This window comes from Hibiscus syriacus, unplaced genomic scaffold (genome assembly GCF_006381635.1).
Source record: "Hibiscus syriacus cultivar Baekdansim isolate YM2019G1 unplaced genomic scaffold, ASM638163v2 tig00111276_pilon, whole genome shotgun sequence".
Classification (NCBI taxonomy): domain Eukaryota; kingdom Viridiplantae; phylum Streptophyta; class Magnoliopsida; order Malvales; family Malvaceae; genus Hibiscus; species Hibiscus syriacus.
In genome coordinates this window covers 236,269-260,357 of record NW_024063043.1, presented here as the reverse complement: position 1 = coordinate 260,357, position 24,089 = coordinate 236,269, and the positions used below count along the sequence as shown (strand labels likewise).

The following is a 24,089-nucleotide window of genomic DNA, read 5'->3' as shown; positions in this document are numbered from 1 at the left end:
CGTTAATCATTCCTACCTCTCTGGTTCAATCCATTTTCCATGGGTGATAATGAAACTCTATCCGAAACTGAAACCTCACAAATGACTCATACTTTTAACCAAAGAACCTCTCAAGGTGACCATAATTCCTCCCTTATAATCACCAATCATCGTCTAGATGGAAAAAATTTCCTGCGATGGTCTTAATCGGGCATTATGGTCATTCATGGCCGTGGCAAATTAGGTTACATCAATGGAGAAATTTCACGACCAACTTGATTGTAATGGCTTGGCTAATTAACTCAATGGAAGGCCATATATCTCACATATATTTCTTATTCAAAACTGCAAAAGACATGTGGGACGCAATCAAAGAAAACTACTCAGATCTGAGAAAAGCCTCCCAAGTATTCGAGATCAAGCTGAAGCTAAAGGTTATTCGACAAGGAGCACTCGATGTAACTCACTACTACAACAATCTAAAAATTTTATGGCAAGAGCTGGATATGTACTACGAGGCAGACTGGGGCGAAGGCGTGGAACACACCAAGTTTATAACTTATCTCAATAAAGAACACCTTTATGAGTTCCTAACAGGACTGAATCGTGAGTTAGATGAGGTCCGTGGAATAATTCTGGGCAGAACTACTCTACCAACAATCGGGGAATCATTTACAGAAGTTAGAAGAGAAGAAAAACGACGACTTGTTTTTTTATAGAATAGTCTCCCTCATTAAAAACACCATTCGTACTCAACAAAATATGAAAGTTTCTTCGAGCATTGGAATGAGGAAAAGAGTGTCTCATAAATTTTATTGAACCATTGAGAACTGCAACTTAGATTACACCAGAAACATACAACCAGAAAAACCAAACAAAACAAAAACCCCTAACCATGCATAATGACAACCCCTCTCATCCAATGCCTTCTCTAGCCAACTTATCCGCCTCCCAATTGGCCCCTCTAGAATATGTCTGATCATCACAGCTTTATCCCTAAAAAACTCTAAAATTCCATTCAACAACAAACACAACTGATTGGGATAACCCCTAAATTCTTAATCCAATTAACCACAATAAGGCTATCACACTCAACAATAAGTCTTCCTTTGCCACTCCATTGTGAGTCAAAGAAAAGATTCAAACCCTTAATAATGGCCAACATTTCAGCAGCTGTAGGAGGTCCTTTACCAACAATTGGTTACCATCCTCTTGAAAATTCTGCCCTTATCTCTAGAGGTCCTTAACCATAAAAATTTAGTGCTGGAAATGATTCTGGATCAAACAGACCATGGTGAAACCACTGCAATTGTGTTGGTCATACAAGGGAAAAGTGCTTCAAATTCCATGGCTATCATGGAAAAAACCCTGAAGGAGAATAAAACTGCAACATTGTCCACTAATACCTCCAATGCTGCAAATGATGCTCTCGACATTCGCCTAACCAAAACCCAATTTGAGACACTCCATAAGTTTCTTGGTACTTCTACGGCTAGTGGTTCTCTAGCCACCCAAGATACTACCCTCAACATTACCTTTGAACCTAACAAATCATCTTGTATACTTGATTCGGGTGCTTCGATCACATGACAGGTAACCCCATTTATACACCTTATCATGACCAATCTCGAATCCGCATAGCTAATGGATCCTACTCACTGGTAGTTAGAATTGGAAAAGTAAAATTAGCAGAAATTTTCTCCCTTGATAAAGTCCTGCATATCCCAAAATGTTCATGTAATTTACTTTCAATCAATAAACTTACCAAGATGAAAATGTTCTTGCTGAATTTTCTGCAATTGGTTGTGTGGTACAGGAACAGAAATCGAGGAGGATGATTGGCACTGCTAAAGTTGATAATGGAAAGTTGATGATGGACTCTATGTTTTGAATAAAGACAATACACAAGAAGGATTGACTCTATCTACTTCAAAAGAGGACACAATATATTATGGCACCGTAGACTAGGACATCCAAACTTCTTGTATTTGAAGAAACATCTTCCATTGTTATTTCGCAATAAAAGTGTGAGCTCATCGAAATGTGAAATTTGCCAATTATCCAAACATACCCGTGTACCATACCCATTAAAGCCTTATGTCCAGTCTCAACCTTTCTCATTAATACACAGTGATCTATGGGGAGCCGTGTAAAGAATGTTACAGGAGCTAGATGGTTTATAACTTTCATTGATGACCACACTAGGGTTTGTTGGGTATACCTCCTCAAAGAAAAATTATGAAACACCCAAAATCTTCCAAAATTTTCACTCAATGGTTTGAACTCAATTTAATTCTATCATACATACTCTCTGAACTGACAATGGAAGAGAATACTTCAACTCTGTCCTAAGCCCTTACCTTTCTGACGAAGGCATCATACATCAAAGTTCTTGCCCCGACACACATCAACAAAACGGGATATCCAAAAGAAAAAACCTACATCTCCTTGCCGTGGCTCGAGCCCTAATGTTCACTATAGGTGTCCCAAAATACTTGTGGGGAGAGGTTGTCCACACTGCTTGCTACCTCATAAATCGTCTACCATCAAAGGTATTAAATTTTCAAACACCTCTTCATACACTTCAAAAGACATTTCCCTTATTTCGTGTTCCCAACCTACTAACAAAAATATTCGGTTGCAAATCTTTTGTCCACAATCATCAACCCAATCAATCCAAACTTGATCCTCGAGCCCACACATGTCTTCATTGGCTATTCTCCCACACAAAAGGGCTATAAGTGTTACTCACCAACCTTACACCGAATGTTTGTCTCTCGGGATGTCACATGTTTTTAGAATAACCATACTTTGCAGCATCTCATCTTCAGGGGAGACTCTCAATGAAAATGAGATCCTTAATACCATTCTCATTATACCTCATGATCCTACCTCTACTATCACAAACTAACAACCTAACAACCATTGTAATTTCATATTTAGGGATTATTTCTCTTGTGCATCAGCAAGAAATTAGCATAATCAATCACACCATCGAAGAACAACAACAAGTTGATCTAGGAAGGCAGTAAGAACAGGCCCCAGATGTAACATCCTCAATACTGTGTTAGTGGCTAAATTATAAAATTTTAGAATTTGGTGATTAAAGTAGAATAATTGAATAGTTCAATGATTTATTTGGGAATATTTCCGGAAAGTTAGTAATTATTCAAGGAATTAAAGGGCAAAATGGTCAATTGACAATGAAAGATATTTTTCTCCCCTTTAATAAGAGATATACACGTGAGGGAGGGTAAGATGAAAACATTTCATCTTCTTCTTCTTCCTTTCTTCTTCCCCAACCGTGGAAGCTAGGCAAAGGTAAGAGTTTCTTTGTTTCTTAATATTTGTTGATTTAAAGGTTAGGTTTTGATCCTTAGATGATAATTAAGCTTAAGGAAAGCTTAATTTGTCTTAAAATCAAAAGGTGAAGAAGTTATGAAAGATTAAAGAAAATGGGTTTTTAAGTAAAATTTTGAATAAGAAGGTTTAAATGAATTTGTAGGATGAAATTTGGTATGATTCTTAGCTTTAAGAATTTGGATGAGATATGGGAGATAATAAGGTATGGGAATGATAAAAGTTAGTTAAAATGGTTGTAGTTGAGTTAAGTGGTATAAAATGAGTTTTATATGAGGAAATTTAAAAAAAAGTTGTGGAATTTTCGGATGAAATAGCCTATTACGGGCAGGTGCATCGATGCACTAAGATAATTTTTGAATGTACATCGATGCATTAAGGGGTGCATCGATGCATGGAAATTTCGAAGCTATTTTGTGTATCGATGCACCCATAGTGCATCGATACACCCCTTAAAGAAAAATGGAATTTTGGTTTATTAAATTAGCCTAAGTTATTAATACCAGTTATAAGGTTTAAGTTTTTGATAATTGTCTCAGAAATTATGTTTATGTAGATATTGAGCCTAAACAAATTCCGGAACAATCAAAGAATTATAATTGAATCAAAGCAAGGCTAAGGTGAGTGTAATTTTAATTGTACTTATGTTATTGAACGAACATTGGCTTGTGATGAGCTAATGATGGAGTTACTATGGTAAGAAGTGACTCCTAAAATGTTATTTGATTTGTGATTCTTATATGTGCGTGAATACATTAAATGGACATAGGTTATTATATATGTTACATGATTATATGCATATGTGATATATGCTATGAGACATGACCAATGTGAAATGAGATAAGCTATATGACTATGAAAATGTTACATGATCTACATGCTTACATGAATATGCAATATGTATTACATGTTATATAAATGACATAGATGTTTACACATATATGTGACAGAAGAAAATGTATATGTGATATCAAGAGAAATGACATGAGTATATGAACATATGAAACACATGAATAATGCCCATGGTATATAATACAAGAGCTATAGGTATAGTTGGCATGCCAAGAGTCGAGGGTTCTACGTGGTCATTCGGGACGTATATGTATCATTTAGAACATTTACAGAGTCTTTTGGACATTTGATCAATTGGAATATGTATATGGTTCTTAAGGAGTGGTCTTTCGAAACAAATACAATACATAGGTCCTTCGGGACAAAATTTCATAGCCCCTAATGGGACCCCATACGAGCTATGGTGACAGCATAATGCACAACCTCAATGTACTCGAATACCTTGAGTTCTCAGTACTGTACATGGGCTTACAAAAATGTATAAAAGTGTTTGCATTATTACATGTTATCATGTTATTATTATTTACATGGAATCATATGTGACATGATTGAATGAGTAGATGATATGTTCATGCGTGCGATTGTTTCACGCGTAGGTTTCGAGAAAGAAAGATTGATAAAAGTTATGCAAGACATATCAATTCCTCCTTTCTAAAGATCAGATCAGAAAAGAAATGTTTAGTATGTATGTTGTAATAAGGAAAGTAGTTGGCACGTAAATAAAGGATTAAATCCGATATATATTCTAATCGGTTTTGAAAAGTTATACAATTGAGTTTTGTAATGTTTTAAATGTTTATATGTAATTGATAAATTTAATATGGATGAAAGCTTAAATTTTTACGAGTTTATACGTAATTTTACGAAAGTATTTTATTGTAGTAGTGCATCGATACACAATTGATATTCGAACAATGATATTCGAAATTATTACTGTTCATAGTATTCATACCGTATTGTTCATACCGTATTTTACTGTTCATAAAAAAGTATTTTTTTAAAATTGGTTTTAACGAACATAATTCAACAATATATGATAGTATTTTCTTAATATGAGTTCAAATGCTTTGATATTTTATAAGAATACTATTTTAAAAAGTCAATGTGACATCTTGAACTTGTATTTGGGTCGGGTACGAGATGGGGTGTTACATCAAACTTCAGGTATACTCTTAACGACTTTATTCTCTTGAAACTGAAACATCAGTGCCAATTTCATCCCCAATCGAGGACTGTTCTATAACAAAAGTCTCAACTCTATCACCTTCCATCCATCTTCCAATTGTAGTTCGAAAGGGAACAAGGAGCTGCACTCAACACTCTGTTTCTCGGTTTGTGTCATACGAAAACTTATATAAGTCTTATAAAGTCTTTGTGTCTAATTTTGATACTGTAAAGTTTCGTAAAACATAGAAGAAGCTCTTAAATTGAAGGTAAATTGTGATGGAAGAAATAAAGGCTCTCAAAGACGATAAAACGTGGGAAGTCTCGAATTTACCATTTCAAAAAAAATAACTGGCCCTATTCCCATATGTAATGGGGTGAGGGGAGGTAAAGTAATAGGCTGCCCCAAACGCCAGTTGAGAGCAACTTCCGTAGAAGACCTCGACAGTCAGAATTATAAGTTGTCTACCGTGAGACTCGATCTCACGACCACAAAGTTAAGAACCTTGCGCTCTACCGACTGAGCTGGATTTACCATTTCAATGAAAGGTAATTTTTTCAGCACAACCCAGACCTTGAATTCCATCCTCTGTAACAGACAAAGCAGCAGCTTTACTTGCAAACAAGTAGCAAGAACCTTCTCCGACATCAACATTCCAGGCGGTTATGGTTTCCGTTACCCAATATGCCCTCGAATACAACAAACTGTCCTGCAATTTACCACCATTTCAAGCAAAAAATCACTTCAATAAATAGCATGCATTTCATTTTAAAAGTCCCGACTTTTCTTGCAATCACATGTTTTTATGGTGCTTTTGGAAACATGCATTATTAAAAAAATCACATCTTTACTTTCATCCTCCAAATTAAAATCGATCAAGTACCGACATATTTTTCTATTTTGTCTAAATTTAATCCTTAAAGAAACCCATTTCTCTAAATGTAATAAAAAAAAAACTCAAACCACCATCAAAACATGTACAGAACATCTTCCAAAGGAAAAGGGTATCCAAAGAACAGAAATTCGAATTTAAAAATGATAATGCCAGCTGAAGATATGTAGAAAACAGAAAGACATAAAAAATGAAAGGGAAGAAGAACCTGAGACAAAGAGGAGAGTTGAAGAGGCGTGGAAGAAGAAGAGCAATGAAGGGGTTGTCTGGGACAGGAAGCGAAAGAAGAAGAGAAGAGAGGAAGGAGAAGAGGGGTTGGTTTGAGATGGAGACGACGTCGTAATGGAGGAGTTAGAGGACAAAGACGTGGCTTGAAGGGTGGTGATGGTGATGATCGGAGAACTGAAAAAGGAACACGAAGTACATCAGCCATTTATCTTCTTAAGCTAAACGTGTAAATCGAATGATGATTGATTGATGAATGCTCAGAGATATCGAGATTGAAAGCTGATTTTTTTTAACAGTTGGGCCTTATAGGCAATGTCTGAGATTAAATCCGCATATTATGAATTTCAAACTAACTAAATTTAGATAAAAATGAATATCTGGGCTTGATCGGGCCCAAACCATTGTTACATTAATAATTTAAAATTGGTTTAATGGTCAATATTTGATTCTATTAGTCAAAATATCAAATTAAATCTTTTTAAAAAGTTTAAGAATTTATTTAATTTAAAAAAATATTTAAATATGATTTCATTAGCATATCACCAATACTTACACAAAATATTATTAGATTAGTCCATACTTACAAATTTTGTACATAAATGTAGTTAAAAAACATTGTATGTTTATTTGCATCAATACTCATATCTAATTATATTTCTGATCATTTTTAAGCTCGCTTTATATTATAAAAGATTTACAAATAACCCTTAGAATCGTTGAAATAAGATTATATGCTTATATTAGTACAAATAACTTACATGTGTGATGATATGTTTGTAATATAATAAAAAAATAATATACATACATGTATGATATAAAAGTGATAAAAAATTATATAATATATTGAACCTCACATATAGAATGAAATATTATTCTCCTTAGAGATCATGGGTTCGAGCAGCTAGTCTGCCGAGTGTATGTGCATTATCAATTTATTAAGAAAATTATGAAAAATATATTATAATGTATAATAAAATGGAATTCAAATAACACTAATTAATACTTAAGGCATATATTTAAAAAATCCAATGTGATATTGATATCATATAATTCAAAATTTTAAAATTACTATACACAAAAAATTTCAACCTTTAACGTGTGATATCAGCAACAATCATAAATAGAATAAATTGTCAAAGAGAGAGAAACTTCTTACCCTCTGCCTTTGAATTAGCTTCTTTATTGATAGAAATGGTCATGTTTATTCCCTGTACAATCTTGGTTTTATTAGTTATTTTTGTTATCATAGCCCCCGCCTTATTTTGTTTTATTCCATTAGTAATTATAATAAAATTTAAATGATAATAAACTAAGATAGATTTTTTATTATTATAAAAAGATCAATAAATAACTAGTTAACTGAGATGGAAAATATAAAATATAAATGAAACACACGTATAATTAAAGTTGTTCGAATAATCTTGTATTTACACCTTAAATTGGGCCTTCCTTTATAGAAATTAAAGTGTTAAGAATAAAATATATTAGTTGATCCGCAGTTAAGAATATTTATATAATCTTATGTGAATTAAAATCTTGACATTTGTCTTGAAAATGGAATATTTTAATAGAAAATTAGTATCTTTATAGGAATATTATCATGTATTTATATTAGATTGATAAAAAAAAATTGTTCATACCCCAAATAGGTCTAATAATTAAAAAAATGAGTTTTTTTACTAGTAAAATAAATTATAAATTATTGTTGAATAACCAAGTCCTTGAACATCTTTATCAACTAATCATGGTACAATTTGATAAGTTAGAAAATATGGAGGACTGATTCAACAAGGGAAACTTAACCACCTCATCCACTTGCTTACCAAGTAATCATACTATATTCCGATAAGTTCAAATTTTATATATTAAAAGGATTTAAGGTATACCATCATATGCCCTCGATGGAATTACTATTGCTTCTTGTGGAGATCATGGCCACGGTGGTGTTGCTTGGACTTGCCGGCATCTTCGTTCGCCTATTTGATGTTCTTGTTTTGACGCCCAAACGCACTCGTTCCCAGCTCCGAATTCAAGCCGCCGCCGAGAATGCTCCGCCTTCGTCCTGGCTCGGAAACTTTCAGCCCCGAAACAACACTACATTCAAAGGAAAACAGGTGAGTAACTAATTCATCATCTTTACTTGTTTTTTTGCTTCATAGTATCGGCTCTATTTGCCGCCGTAATATTTATGTCTGCAATCACGATAAACACGATACGATGTCTGGATTTATGTTTTTTTTTTTTTGGTTAGGTTCAACGCATATGTTTCCATCGAGGGGAATACAGATTTTGCAGAGGAAGCATCCGGATACTGCCGAAAATGGGCACAATATGAGAGGAAAGGTTATGATATAGGATGATGAACCGGGTTTTGTTTTCCATGGAGTCTGTAAATTAATGTCAATACTGCTGAACAAATTTCTGGAAAAAGATGAAAGCTTGATTGTAATGAAGAACGAAGATGATGGTGTAGACGACTAGACGTGCAACCTTAATATCCTTTAGGTAGCTCAGTTGTCTCTTTCTATTGCTTCTTTTTGGGTAAACTACACATTATTACCTAAACTATCATTTTTGTTTAGTTTTGGTCACTCAACTATTATCTTTTCTAAAATCATATTTAACATTACATTTTGATTCTATTTTGTTTACACGATATTAAAAAATAACAGAACTACTGACATGATATTTTAAAAAAAATAAATGATGATGTGAAATTACGTTATGGAGATATATCAACATCATTGTTAATTTTTTAACGATAGACGATCAATATGAAACTATAATATAATATTAGATATAATTTTGAAATAAAAATAGTTGAGTGACTAAAAGTAAATAAAAATGATAATTAGAGAACTAAAAGTGTAGTTTACCCTTTTTTTTATGCAATCTCACGGAGTAGACAGGCTGTTCACTTAATCTTAAAAAATTGCACGGATATAAATAAAAGTAGTACACCCGGACAAGTAAGTATCCCTGTAGTGGTAAATACTAAATATTACGTGCAACATTAATATATTATTAAGGAAATATGTTACAGTTTTATTATTATTATTTTTTAATAAAATTTATAAAAATTTATCGAAAGTATTATTATTTCTATTAATTTTGTTATTATTGAACGTTTTATCAGCTTTGTTAACATATCTAGTAAAGTACTATCTAAATATTATTTTTTTTACCGATTTTGTTATTATTAGACATTTTCCCAGAAATTTTAAAAACATTAATAAGGGGTGAAGCCACGAACTTGTTTTAGGGTATAAAAGTAAATTAATTTTTAAAAGATTTTTTTAATTAATTTGAGGTGAGTACAAACTATGTTAAAAAAATAATTATTTAACTATTTGGTACAGAACGCTTACACTCTTAACATTTACGACGCTCAAACTTAAGATTTCAATGAATAACAACAATTCTTTTGTCACTGAAATTGTTTGCTTCGTGCTAATTTAAGATAAACTATAATGAATTTTAGATAATTTCTCGTTTATATCATTGAATAATCGATTTCTGTAATTGTAGTATTAAATTTTAGTTTTTAACTTCAATTTTATCATTGTATCATTAAATTTTAATGGCACCATGAGATGGATAGATCTTTTCGATCATTGTGATACTGTGGATAAACTATCGTCAATTTAGGCATTGAACTTAGGTGTATCGATTTTATCACTAAACTTTTAAATAGTTTCATTTTTGACATTGCACTTTTCATAATGTCATCAACAGCTAATCATTGTCCATCATCGATCATCTTTCATGACAAGATCGATACAAAAATATTCGCATTTTACTTATCTTTCTTCTCCTAGGATTAATTTTTCAAAAACTCACCCAAAACCGATGAAATTAAACCAAAAAAAAAACTCAACTGTCATTTTTAGGGTTTTGAAGGCTTTCTTAGATTTACAAGATTTAGGGTATTTTTTAAAAATTCAAAAAGTGAGAAGTATTCATTTGAGGAGATGAACAACATACCTCAAAAATAACATAATCGAACGATCATTGAAAGAGAACAAAGTATTAATATTTCAATTTTTTAAATGAATTTTCATTAACTTTAAGTGGATTTTGTGAAAACTCGATCCTAAGAGAAGACAGAGGTGTGAAACATGAATGTTTCAGTAGTAATATTATCACAAAAGATGATCGATGATTGACTGCCACCAAGAATATAAAAGTATGGTAAAAAAAGTAATTTGTTTAAAAGTTTAATAGCAAAATTGATGTATCCTGAAATTTAATGTCTAAACGACATTGTTTTGGGCATCAATAGTCGTTGTCAAAACAATGTCATTTTATTCACCTCATCATAGTGATAGAAAGATTTGTCTACGTCATTGTGCCGTTGAAATTTAACAATCTAGTGACGATAATTAAAGTTTAGTGCTATGATTAAAAAAAATATTAAAATATCAATAATATAAATGATATATCACCTAAAATTTAATAATAGTTTATTTTAAATTTTAAATTAGTATTTAATCACTATTAATGTGGTGTCCACCGGTTGTAGACGACAAGACAAATGCATGCAACTACCCGTTAAAACATGGCATTCATTAAACTTCGAATCAAATCCTAGGCAGGAAAAATAAATTTCCAGTTTTGTTGTTACGCGGGCTATGATTCCATGATGAACCTCATATGATACTATATAATATTGTATTTTTTACATTATGCTGGTATTATTTTATTTTTTATAATTTTTATATAATTAATATTTTAGAACCTAAACATTAAATTTATCAAATATAATATTCATACATTTAATTTGTTTCAATCAATGGACGGAAGTTGACAATTACACAATTATGATGTGGAAAAAAAAATACTTGATGGAGATGATTTATTGACAAAATCATGAAATATGTCGTTGATGCTAATTAAAATATTAACCGCTAAACGAAGAGGGAAAGATGACGAAAATCAGAATAATTACATGAAAAATGTTTCATCCTTCTTCAAACCGTGGAATGCCTGTTTCTGTCGTAACAACACTCATCTTGTAATGATCTTCAGCTATATAAACCATGTCTCCGACCACCTCAGAATCCACATTCCTTTCGCATATGTTTAATTCTTTTGTTGTTCGAGTTGTCAGACGTTAATTATATAGCAGCAAAGTAGAAGAAGAACGAAAGGCATTGATCATGGCGTCGGCATTGGCAGGAGACGACCTTGTCCGGTCGATGAGTCGTTCGATGAGCAACAACCGCTCGATGAGCCGGCGAAATATGAGTTTGACATCGGGGAGCAGGAGAGGTTGGGCTTCGGCTAGTATCCGAGAAGCATGGAACAACCAAACCGATGTTTTCCAACGAAGCGGAAGGGAAGAAGACGAAGAGGAACTCAAATGGGCCGCCATCGAACGGCTCCCGACGTTCGATCGTATCCGACAAGCCATGCTGAAGCATGTCCTCGATGAAGGAAAAATCGGATACGAACAAGTCGACGTCACGAACCTCGACATGAATGACAAGAAGAACCTCATGGAAAGTATACTGAGAGTTGTGGAAGATGATAATGAGAGGTTTCTCAGCAGACTCCGAGAGAGAACTAATAGGGTGGGAATTGATGTTCCAAAGATTGAAGTTCGATTCGAGCATTTATCCATCGAAGGAGATGCTTATCTTGGAACAAGGGCTCTTCCAACTTTGCTTAATTCAACGTTGAACGCGGTCGAGGTGATTAAATTTAACTGTCTTTGAAGAAATTATTACATTATGTTTCAAGTTCTTAGTTTTGATTTTAACGTTGTATTAAAAACAGGGAGTTCTTGGATTAATCAAGCTTTTTCCTTCTAAGAAAAGAGTGGTCAATATACTTCGTGATGTCAGTGGAATAGTGAAACCATCGAGGTATGTGTAAGATTTTATGTTGGGGATGAACTTCAATTAACTCGAATGTTGTTGAAAATTTATTTTATTTTCTTTCTTTTACATAGAATGACACTGCTTTTAGGACCACCGGGGTCTGGAAAAACTACACTTTTGCAGGCACTCGCAGGGAAAATCGACACTGATCTGAGGGTATATTATCAAATTTTCAAGTTTGATTATTTAAAAGCACCATTATACTGTTTTCTTGGTTTGATTTTACTGATGAACGGAGTTCGAGTTTGGAACAGGTATCAGGAAAAATAACATACTGCGGCCACGAATTTGAAGAATTCATCCCTCAAAGAACAAGTGCATATATAAGTCAACATGATCTTCATCATGGTGAGATGACTGTGAGGGAAACACTAGATTTCTCGGGGCGGTGCTTGGGAGTCGGGACTCGATATGAACTCTTGGCTGAGTTATCAAGGCGAGAAAAACAGGCCGGCATTAAACCAGACCCTGAGATTGATGCTTTCATGAAAGCTACTGCTATGGGTGGCCAAAACACTAGTCTGGTTACTGATTATGTGCTCAAGGTTTGTCCACTTTTTTACTGCTTTTTAGTCTTAGTCTCCATTGTGCATGTTTCTCAGGTGTCAGACAAGAATACTTCGAACAAAATGAAGAGTTCAAACAACGAAGTTGTAAAATTTAACCTTTTAACTATGATGTGATGATAGATTCTTGGACTGGATATCTGTTCTGATATTATGGTGGGTGATGACATGAGAAGGGGCATATCTGGTGGACAAAAGAAACGAGTAACTACAGGTAATCTCGGTATTTCAAGTTCCATCGTGCGTAAATATTTTAAAATCATTTGCATAAGATCGGCCTAAAATGAGATTGTTGTAATGCAGGAGAAATGTTGGTTGGTCCCGCCAAAGCTCTTTTCATGGATGAGATTTCAACCGGTTTGGATAGTTCCACAACCTTTCAGATTGTAAGGTTTATGAAGCAGATGGTTCATATCATGGATGTAACCATGGTGATCTCTCTGTTGCAACCTGCACCGGAAACCTACGACCTTTTCGACGACATTATCTTGCTTTCCGAGGGTAAGATAGTCTACCAAGGACCACGAGAACATGTTCTCGAGTACTTTGAAAGTGTGGGGTTCAAATGCCCTGAAAGGAAAGGAATTGCTGATTTCCTGCAAGAAGTGACTTCAAGGAAAGACCAACAGCAGTACTGGTGTAGAGAAAATGAGCCCTACCGATTCGTATCGGTACCAAAATTCGTGGAGCATTTCAACTCTTTCCATGTCGGTCAAAAGCTCGAAGATGAGCTCAGGATACCTTATGATAAATCCAGAACTCATCAAGCTGCATTGGTGAAACAAAAGTATGGAATCTCAAACTGGGAACTTTTCAAGGCCTGTTTTGCCAGGGAATGGCTACTGATGAAGCGCAACTCGTTCGTATATATATTCAAGACCACACAGATTACCATTATGTCTGTCATTGCTTTCACAGTGTTCTTCAGGACCAAAATGGAAGCTGGTCATATATTAAATGGAACAAAATTTTATGGTGCACTCTTCTTTAGTCTCATTAATGTCATGTTCAATGGAATGGCAGAGCTTGCACTCACAATATTTAGGCTTCCAGTTTTCTTCAAACAAAGGGATTTCTTATTCTATCCAGCATGGGCCTTCGCCTTGCCGATTTGGGTGCTTAGGATCCCCCTCTCTTTGCTAGAGTCCGGGATATGGATCATCCTCACATATTACACCATTGGTTTTGCCCCTTCTGCTAGCAGGTATGGAAATGCACTGTATTCAGTAACACAGAATTGTAGTTACCATTTTTCCACCTGTGTAGGTATGTCAGTCTAATTCTATTCATTTGCACATCAAAGGTTTTTTCGACAATTCTTGGCGTTCTTCGGAATTCACCAAATGGCCCTCTCTCTCTTTCGATTCATCGCTGCAGTTGGTAGAACACAGGTTGTGGCAAACACACTTGGTACATTTACCCTGCTGGTGGTCTTTGTACTAGGTGGATTTGTTGTTGCCAAAGGTCAGCACTTCCATCTTTAAATTTGTTGGTTCCATGAATGGTGATGAAAGATTTAGATACTCGGGTTTCGATTATAATTATCTAATATTATTAATCTCATAGCAACTTCTTTTATTCTCCTTTTGCAGACGACATTAAACCATGGATGATATGGGGATTCTACATCTCTCCGATGTCGTATGGACAAAATGCCATCGTCATTACGGAATTTCTCGACAAAAGATGGAGTACTGTAAGATCTCCTAACAACATGAAAACAAAATGGTGTATATTATTGCATAAATGTTACTAGTTTATCTTCATAATTTCCTTTTACATTACCATTGCAGCCATTTGACAATAGCACAGTAGGGAAGATTCTTCTCAAATCCCGCGGCATGTATACGGAAGAGTTTATGTATTGGATTTGTGTTTTAGCACTGCTCGGATTTTCTCTGCTGTTTAATCTGTTTTTTATTGCGGCATTGACATATTTGAACCGTAAGCTACTAAAATCTCATGCTGATATCCATTAGCAAAGTGTGGTTCCAGTTTTAAAAGTAATTTTGGAAACCAATTGCAGCTCTGGGGGATTCCAAAGCTGTTACTCTGGAAGAAAACGACGAGAGCAAGAATCAGTCATCGTCCGACCGACAGCCTAACTTAAAGTCCGTAGAAATGTGTTCGCCATCAACTGATACTGCAGTGAAGAATAATCTTGACAACTCTGTTCCTTGTGCTGCAAACCAAGCACCTTCAAAGAGAGGAATGGTGTTACCTTTCCAACCCTTGTCACTTGCATTCGACCATGTGAATTACTATGTTGATATGCCTGCTGTGAGTCCCTTATCCATAATTTTTGCCTTTTACCAAAAGACAAGGATTATGAATATAAGTTGATGGTAAATTGTGGTATCCCATTCAGGAAATGAAGAGCCAAGGGATCGAAGAGACTCGTCTGCAATTACTAAGAGACGTAAGTGGTGCGTTTAGGCCTGGTGTGTTAACAGCATTAGTTGGGGTTAGCGGAGCAGGAAAGACCACCTTGATGGATGTTCTAGCAGGAAGAAAAACCGGTGGCTATATCGAAGGAAGTATCAGCATTTCTGGTTACCCAAAGAACCAACAAACGTTTGCTCGGGTTACCGGTTACTGTGAACAAAACGATATCCATTCTCCACACGTTACTGTCTACGAATCTCTCGTGTACTCTGCCTGGCTTCGTCTTGCAAAGGATGTCAATGCAGAAACAAGAAAGGCACGTTCTTCTTTTAACACAGATCTTTATTGCTTTATTTTATATACTCTGCATAGCTGCACCGTGAAGCTAAAGAAATTTACACAAGTGTTGTATTCATTTGTGCAACAGATGTTTGTTGAAGAAGTAATGGAATTGGTAGAGCTAAATCCTCTCAAGAACTCTCTCGTTGGCCTTCCCGGAGTCGATGGCCTCTCAACTGAACAAAGAAAAGGCTTACAATAGCCGTTGAATTAGTTGCCAATCCATCAATCATCTTCATGGACGAGCCAACATCAGGACTCGATGCTAGAGCGGCTGCTATTGTCATGCGTACCGTGAGAAATACAGTGGACACAGGAAGAACTGTTGTCTGTACAATTCACCAACCTAGCATAGACATTTTCGAAGCCTTTGACGAGGTATTCTTAAATTTTCGGCATCGGAAAACCATTAGCTAGCTCCCATTGCATTTGCTCAATAGATTCCCCTTTTCATTTCAGCTATTCCTGATGAAAAGAGGTGGACAAGTCATTTATGCTGGACCTCTTGGGCGGCATTCTCACAAACTTATCGAATACTTCGAAGTAAGAATCAATTTTCTCATACCGCATACCTGGATTAAAATTACAGTCGTGGATGAGTTCCCGATCACGTCGAGTTGCATACATTTCAACAATAGTATTAGAATTCTTTGAGGCTTCGATTGCAGCTAAAAAATAAAATCTTCCTGTAGGCTGTCCCAGGGGTTCCCAAGATCAAAGAAGGTTACAACCCTGCAACATGGATGCTGGACATTAGTTCCACTGCTGTCGAAGCTCAACTTGATGTCGATTTTAGTGAGATTTATGCCAAATCTGAACTTTATAGGTAAGTAAAACTTAAACTATTGGCTCCATTTTTATCTCTACTTATCTGAAATGTTATTGTAAATGTACCAGGAAAAATGAGGAGCTTATCAAAGATTAAGCACCCCCGTCCCTGGAACTAAGGACCTTCACTTCCCCACTACATACTCTCAAGACTTCTTTACTCAATGCAAAGCCTGCTTCTGGAAACAGCACAACTCGTATTGGAGGAACCCACAATACAATGCCATTCGATTCTTCATGACATTTTTCGTCGGTCTCATATTCGGAATGATTTTTTGGGGCAAAGGAGATAAGATGTAAGTCCTAAAATTCTTATGTAGTTGTTATTTGGTTAGTTCTTAAGAAAAACACAATTCAGCATTCGAAAACTGCTTTGAACAGACATAAGGAGCAAGATCTAATGAACCTGTTGGGAGCTATGTACTCAGCTGTCCTGTTCCTAGGAGCCACCAACACATCGGCTGTGCAATCTGTCGTGGCAATCGAAAGAACAGTCTTCTATCGAGAACGAGCAGCCGGAATGTATTCACCATTGCCTTATGCATTTGCTCAGGTAAAAGAAGCCGAAACCTTACGATATAAATACAATCCGACGGAGAAGATCAACACATACGTGCACATGCAGTCAACATAACCGACATTGTGGTTATTTACAGGTAGCAATAGAGGCAATATATGTTTCGATCCAACATTGGCGTACAGTCTATTGCTTTACTCGATGATCGGATTCGAGATGAACGTCGGGAAGTTCTTCTTGTTCTACTACTTCATATTGATGTGCTTCATGTACTTCACACTCTACGGGATGATGCTCGTAGCTCTAACGCCTAACCATCAATTCGCTGCCATTGTCATGTCCTTTTTCCTAAGCTTTTGGAACCTCTTCTCCGGTTTCCTCATCCCTAGAACGGTACGTTCCAAAACACAAAAAGCATCCAATCCATTGAATCCAACATTACTAGAAAGAAATGAAAATGAAGTGTATGATTGGACGTATGCAGGAAATTCCAATATGGTGGAGGTGGTACTACTGGGCTTCTCCAGTGGCATGGACAATCAATGGCCTTGTGACGTCCCAAGTGGGCGATAAACTCGATCCGGTCGAGATAACCGGAGGATTCGAAACAACGGTGAAGGCTTACCTCGAGACACACTTGGGGTTCAAGTATGATTTCCTTCCGGCTATCGTTGCGGCTCACATCGGATGGGTGCTTCTGTTCTTGTTTGTCTTTGCCTATGGAATCAAGTTCCTTAACTTCCAAAGGAGATGAGGAAAATGCACACAGCATTCTCTTTGCATGCATCAATAATTCTCTCATTGTAACTTCTTTTCTTTTATGTTACCCACGTTGTAATATGTTGTTCTTTGGTACTCATTTGCAAATTTCAAATTTAAAATCTTTGATTTAACATGCAAAATACAATCATAAATAAGACTAGACGGATTATAAGTTATTTAAGTTTGATATTTAATTTAAATGGACTAAATTCGAACTTGAATTCAACTAGAATTGAATTCTAATTTTTTATTACGAGTTCGAATCAAACTTCATAATTTTAAGCTCACGAAATTTTAACTAACTATACCGTGGAGTGCTTTAATATTTGTTTGATACCCAACCCCCGTTGCAGATGACATGATACGGGGATACTGCATGTCTCCGATGTCGTAAATGGACAAAATGGCATTGCATGTCTGAAATTTCCAATTATCTCGAACTAAATAATAAAAAAAAATTGGGAAACTGGGTGAGAATGGAATAAATTAGTCAACAATGCATTTATGAGTGGGAACATGCAACAACATCCACTAGCAATATATATTAAACATGAGAGTAATGATAGTTTATTGACTCTAATAAACATGTTTGTGCTTCTTTGATATCATCATTCTCTCTCTTTACTTAACATTTTCCCTTCATCGTTATCAACAAAGCAGTGACTTTCAACAAAATTATAGGAATCTACACTTTCATATATATATATATATATATGAGAAAATAACATCAGTGACAAAAAATGTCTTATAATATACGAATTTAACTAATTTTTTTTGGATTTGCCAAAATGACCAACAGAAAATAACATCAGTGACAAAAAATGTCTTATAATATACGAATTTAACTAATTTTTTTTGGATTTGCCAAAATGACCAACAAATTCGCAACATGATCTCCAATTTCGCAACCCAGTTTCCAATTTCGCAACGCGAATATGTAAATCGCATTGCGATTTTCCAAATTCGCATCTATCACTCTCCGGCGACATCTATTCATATATCCAACGACATCCTTCCACATCTCTATTTTTTTTTACATAATTTTATTTCTATATAATTTTTCAATGATTTCTCTCCCAAATTATCAACTATCAACTTAATAAAGATATGTTTTTCTCTAAGTTAGTGATGATATCTAATTTATAGCTCGTTTGTTTAGTAAATTAATTTACAATTTGTAGAATGAAATCATCTAATGTTGATCATGTTTGGATAGATTTATGTTTTGGAGGGTTATGGGAGAATGTTCACGGTGTTTTACAATATGTGCCTTCAACTAAAATTGTCATTAAAAAAGTTAACTTATGAAACTCTAATGTTACGTGTTGCAAAGAAATTGAATTTAGAGCCTCTAAGTGGATTTAGGCTATCTTATCAGAGAAAATGTAAAGTTTATTTGTTAACCGACAATGAAGATGTTGAACGATTCATTGCTTACATTAGGGTTTCGCAAGAAGATGATGTTACATTGTATGTTGTTGAACCTAGAAGTAGTGAAGTAGTTCTTCAACCCAAAATTTAATGGTTCCACCACAATTTCATCACCAAGCAAATTTTGTTTCACCACATTTCCAATATCAAACACAATCTCAAAACCCATAACCTTTTTCTAATCCAAATCCCAATCAACTTTCAGCACTAAATTTCGGTTTTCGTATTGACCAGTTAGACGATTATGAGTAAACAGAAAAAATTGTGAGTACTAGTCAGTATTCGAAATTTGATATTGGTCAATACCCGGACTTTGATCTTGGTCAATACTCGGATTTTGATGATGTGATGGAAGAAGAAACATACCCTGCATGTAATGATTTTGATATTGGTCAATACTCGAATTTTGATGATGAAACAGCCGCTGCCGAGGAAGATGTTGTTAATGATAATGAGTAGGAAGTTACGACTGTGAATGAACATGTTGAACATCCATTCTGTAATTCATATAACCCTGAAGAAGAAGAAGAAGAAGAAGTCCCCGAAGAAAGGAAAAAGAAGAAAATGCCACGGGAGTATAACTGGAATATGCCAGAATTACTTCAGATACCTGAAGAAGAGTTGGTAAAGATAGCAGTTGATTGTTATACAAAAGTTATTCGTATCAAGAAAGATGATTGTTTTAATACAAAGGAAGACTTGAAGATAGCTTTGTATACGAAATGTGTGCAAGATGGCTATCAACTAAAAGTTAACAAATCAAGCAAAGATCGTTTCGAAACAAGGTGTATGATTGACAAAAACTGTACGTGGCGTATGATTGCAAAAAGGATAAAAGATTGTGAAATGTTTCAAGTTAGGACTTTTATTGATAAACATACATGTTCAATAACCCAAGTTTTTCCTCACCATAGACAGGCAAACAAAAAGGTGTTGGGTGGTTTTCTGGCTGAGTTAATGTTTTTGAATGGAAGGGTATATCGGGGACATGAAATTATGACTAACATGAATGCTCGGTTCAAGATTAGTATCTCATATTCTCAAGCTTGGAGAGCCAGATGTTATGCCTTGGAATTGTTGAGGGGGTCGCCAGAAGCATCGTTTGCCCAACTGTCGGCTTATTGTCACAATTTAAAGTTGAAAAATCCTGGGTCGGTAACTCATATCAAAACAGATAGAGATGGACGCTTTGAGTTGTTGTTTATCGCCATTGGTGTTGCGGTTAGTAAATAATTATAATTTTTTTGACTCATTTTTGTTAGTTGCATGCATTTCACATTTAAATGATTATATTTCTTGTGTATATGATTTTGTAGATTCGTTCATTTATTACTTGCATGCGCCCAGTTATTATAGTTGACGGAGCACATTTGAAAGGTCGATACCTTGGAGTAAATTTATTAGCAGTAGCCATGGATGCTAACAATGGGATACTACCAATAGCTTACGGGGTTGGCAAATCTGAAACCTCTGATTCATGGACATAGTTTATGGGGCATCTTAGGGATTGCATAGGTCCTATTAGCAATCTGAAAATCATATCCGATAGGGCAAACTCAATTGACAACGCTGTTAGAAGGTGTTTCCCAGATGCTTTTCATGGACTTTGTGGTGTTCATTTGTACAGAAATCTAAAATCAATGTCTGCTGGTATAAAAAATCACAAATGAATATACTGGAAGGCTGTAAAAGCTTATCGGGAAGTGGATTTTAATAAGCATATAAATTGTTTAAGACGTGTTTTGACTCAATGTGCTCAAACACTAGAAGATGTCGGGTTTGAAAGATGGTCAAGAGTACATCAACTTGGAGCAAGATATGGTTTCATGACGTCTAATAGTGCAGAATCAATCAGTCATTCCCGGAAATTACCCATTACTATGTTAATGGAGTTTTTTCGAGCCTCTATTCAACAGTGGTACTACAAGAAAAGAAACCATGCAGGTATTATTTCTTTAAATTCGTAACTTATCATATATTTTACTAAGTATTATTTATTTAAATTTACAGGAACATTGGAACGTCGTGTTACACCATGGACTGAAAAAAAGATAATGAAACGTGTTGTGAAGTCAACGTCATGGAGAGTTTAACCATGTTCAAACACTTTGTTTGAAGTATTGGATAATAACTTAAATGAGCTTGTCGATCTAAATGCAAAGACGTGTAGTTGTAAGAAATGGCAAACATCTGGTTATCCGTGTGGCCATGTTATAAAAGTTGCTCTTCATCTAAACCAAGATGATTCAAGCGCATACGCTATGGATTGCTACACTACAGAAGTATATCGACAGACTTATGTCGAGATTGTCTATCCATGTCCACATCCTTCTGAGTGGGACATATCAGATGACTTACAAACAGTTTTGCCACCAGTCATGGACAGCAGGCTACCTGTCCGACCAAAAAATCACGATCGTATACCGTCTAAGGGTGAAGAGAATATGATATCGACATGTAGTCGGTGCAAGGAAAGTGGTCATACAAGGTTGACCTATGGATCACCAGTGCCATCACAATCATCTTTTCCTCTACCAAAAATGGATCCTCATCAAAATAAAAAGCTCATATGGTGCCAAGGAAAAGGAAATCAAAATTGCAATCAAAATCAAAATCCCAATCACAACCGGCTTCACCTTTTGGGACTTATTAACTTAGGTAATTTTTAAATGCAAACGTTGTATTATGTGTATTTTATTTGTGAATGCATATATTTTCAGTTAGACATTCATTAGTAACTTGAGTTTGAACATTGCTATGATATGTTCAGTTGTTATCATGTTGGGATTTTCTCTTGTGTTTGATTGCTTGGATAGTTGTTCTCTTGCTTCTTAAAGTATCCTTAGCTTGTATTTATAGCTTGGAATGTGTTTGATGTTGTATATAACTTGATGTTGTATGTTGCGATCAACGCGAAAGTCAAATTCACAACGCGAAATCGCAAACCGAATTTGACTTTCGCGTTGCGAATTTGACTATCGCAACGCTTATTTCGCGTTGCGAATTTACCTTTCGCATTGCGAATTTGACTATCACGTTGTACATTATTTGAACATTTTTATGGGTACATTATTTGGAAAATAATGTTCCGGACTTCGTTAGAAAAAACCCTTTTTCATCGGATTAATTTCGTTTTTATGGGTACATTATTTGAACATTGTTATGTATAAATTTGTTGTGTATGTATGTTTGGTTTGATTATATTGTATGTATATTTTCATTCAGATGAGATGGGTTGTGTATAACAAAACAATCTGTCTCTTCCATGTGAGTACTTTATTCCAACCATTTGACAAGTGTGACAACCCCATCAACTCACAACTCAGCTTTAAACTCAATCAATATTGTCTTTTAGCTTGATGGTTCATAAAGCATGTTACTTGAACAGTATGAATCAATTATGCAATTTCCATGTTCAATTTAACACTGCATTTTAAATTTATTTCATATGTAATTGGAATTTGAATTTAAATTTCAATTTGAGTTTGAATTTCAATATAAATTTTGGCTCCACTATAAATATTAGCCCAAGCCAATATGCATGTTATCATTGATTATTTCTAATTTCTATTGTTTTTTTTTCAACTTTAAACACGAGGGAAATCCCGACCATCGTAATTTTTGGTCAACTTTAAAGCGTCAGAAATGTTTCGGGCGTATGATCTGGGTGGTATACGAGAAATGCAATAAATGGCAACTAAAAATCCCGATAATTGAGGGCTACAACTTGTAATAATAACAACAACAATAAGTCCAAAATGCTTCCGAGTACCACCCAAATCATAAGTCCGAAATGCTTCCGATGTTCATCAAAATCCAAAGCTCATATGGTGCCAAGCAAAAGGAAATCAAAATCTACAACTTGAGTTTGAACATTGCTATGATTTGTTTAGTTGTTATCATGTTGGGATTTTCTCTTGTGTTTGATTGCTTGGATAGTTGTTTTCTTGCTTCTTCAAATGTCCTTAGCTTGTATTTATAGCTTGGAATGTGTTTGATGTTATATATACCTTGATGTTGTATGTTGCGATCAATGCGAAAGTCAAATTCGCAACGCGAAATAAGCGTTGCTATAGCCAAATTCGCAAACCAAAAATCGCGTTGCGAATTTGACTTTCGTGTTGCGAATTTGACTATCGCAACGCTTATTTCGCGTTGCAAATTTGACTTTCGCGTTGCGAATTTGTACCTTCAACAGGTCTTTTTTACCTTCAAACATAATGCATATTGAATTTTTTAGAAACAACAAATCAACTTTTACAAATCAATTAAACAAGCAAAAAAACAATTCTTATTTACACATCAAATTAAACAAATCAACTTTTACAAATCAATTAATCAAAAAATAAATCTTATTTCATCATCAATTAAACAAATCAACTTTCAATGTAAAATTCAATTAAACAAAGCAAAAAAAGTGTACCCCATACTGTTGTTTATGCACAAATACATCAATTTCGCGTAACTCACTTCAGAATTAACCTGTAGAAACCAAACATTTGCTCAAACAACACTTTCTACACATCTAAAACCAACAAACAACAAATTACTGAATTCTAGGTACTTAATTAAATATTTTCAAACCAATTAAAGAGTATATATGTTAACAACACTTGCTCAAACTTATCAATTGTTTCTACACACTTTCAGCACGCGGATGCAGGTAGGCAGTGTCTCGTATATATCGATCTGGCCATATAATACCGAAACCACAAGCCTACTGCACCTCTATCTCTATCTATTGGAGGTAGATACTGTTTACTTCCTGTCGTCAAACGTTCCAAGCACAAGCATATGAGAGGACCACATTCCAGAATTTGTCCAATAATCAATCGCATCCAAGTATTTAGCCAAATGATCGCTCCATCCCTTTGTAATAATATCTCTCAAATCAGACAATGGT

The 24,089-nt window shown here is 35.0% G+C and overlaps 1 protein-coding gene and 1 pseudogene across 1 annotated transcript; one reads left to right on the top strand and one right to left on the bottom strand.

Annotated features, from left to right (window-relative positions):
• Positions 1–5,580: 5,580 nt before the first annotated feature.
• On the bottom strand, positions 5,581–6,790 carry LOC120157801. Its single transcript, XM_039168823.1, has 2 exons — positions 6,457–6,790; positions 5,581–6,065 (listed from the first exon to the last, which is right to left on the bottom strand). The coding sequence occupies exons 1-2, from the start codon at positions 6,679–6,681 to the stop codon at positions 5,895–5,897; spliced, it is 396 nt and encodes a 131-aa protein (XP_039024754.1). The 5' UTR covers positions 6,682–6,790; the 3' UTR covers positions 5,581–5,894.
• A 4,845-nt stretch (positions 6,791–11,635) lies between these two features.
• On the top strand, positions 11,636–17,788 carry LOC120157803 (annotated as a pseudogene).
• Positions 17,789–24,089: the final 6,301 nt, after the last annotated feature.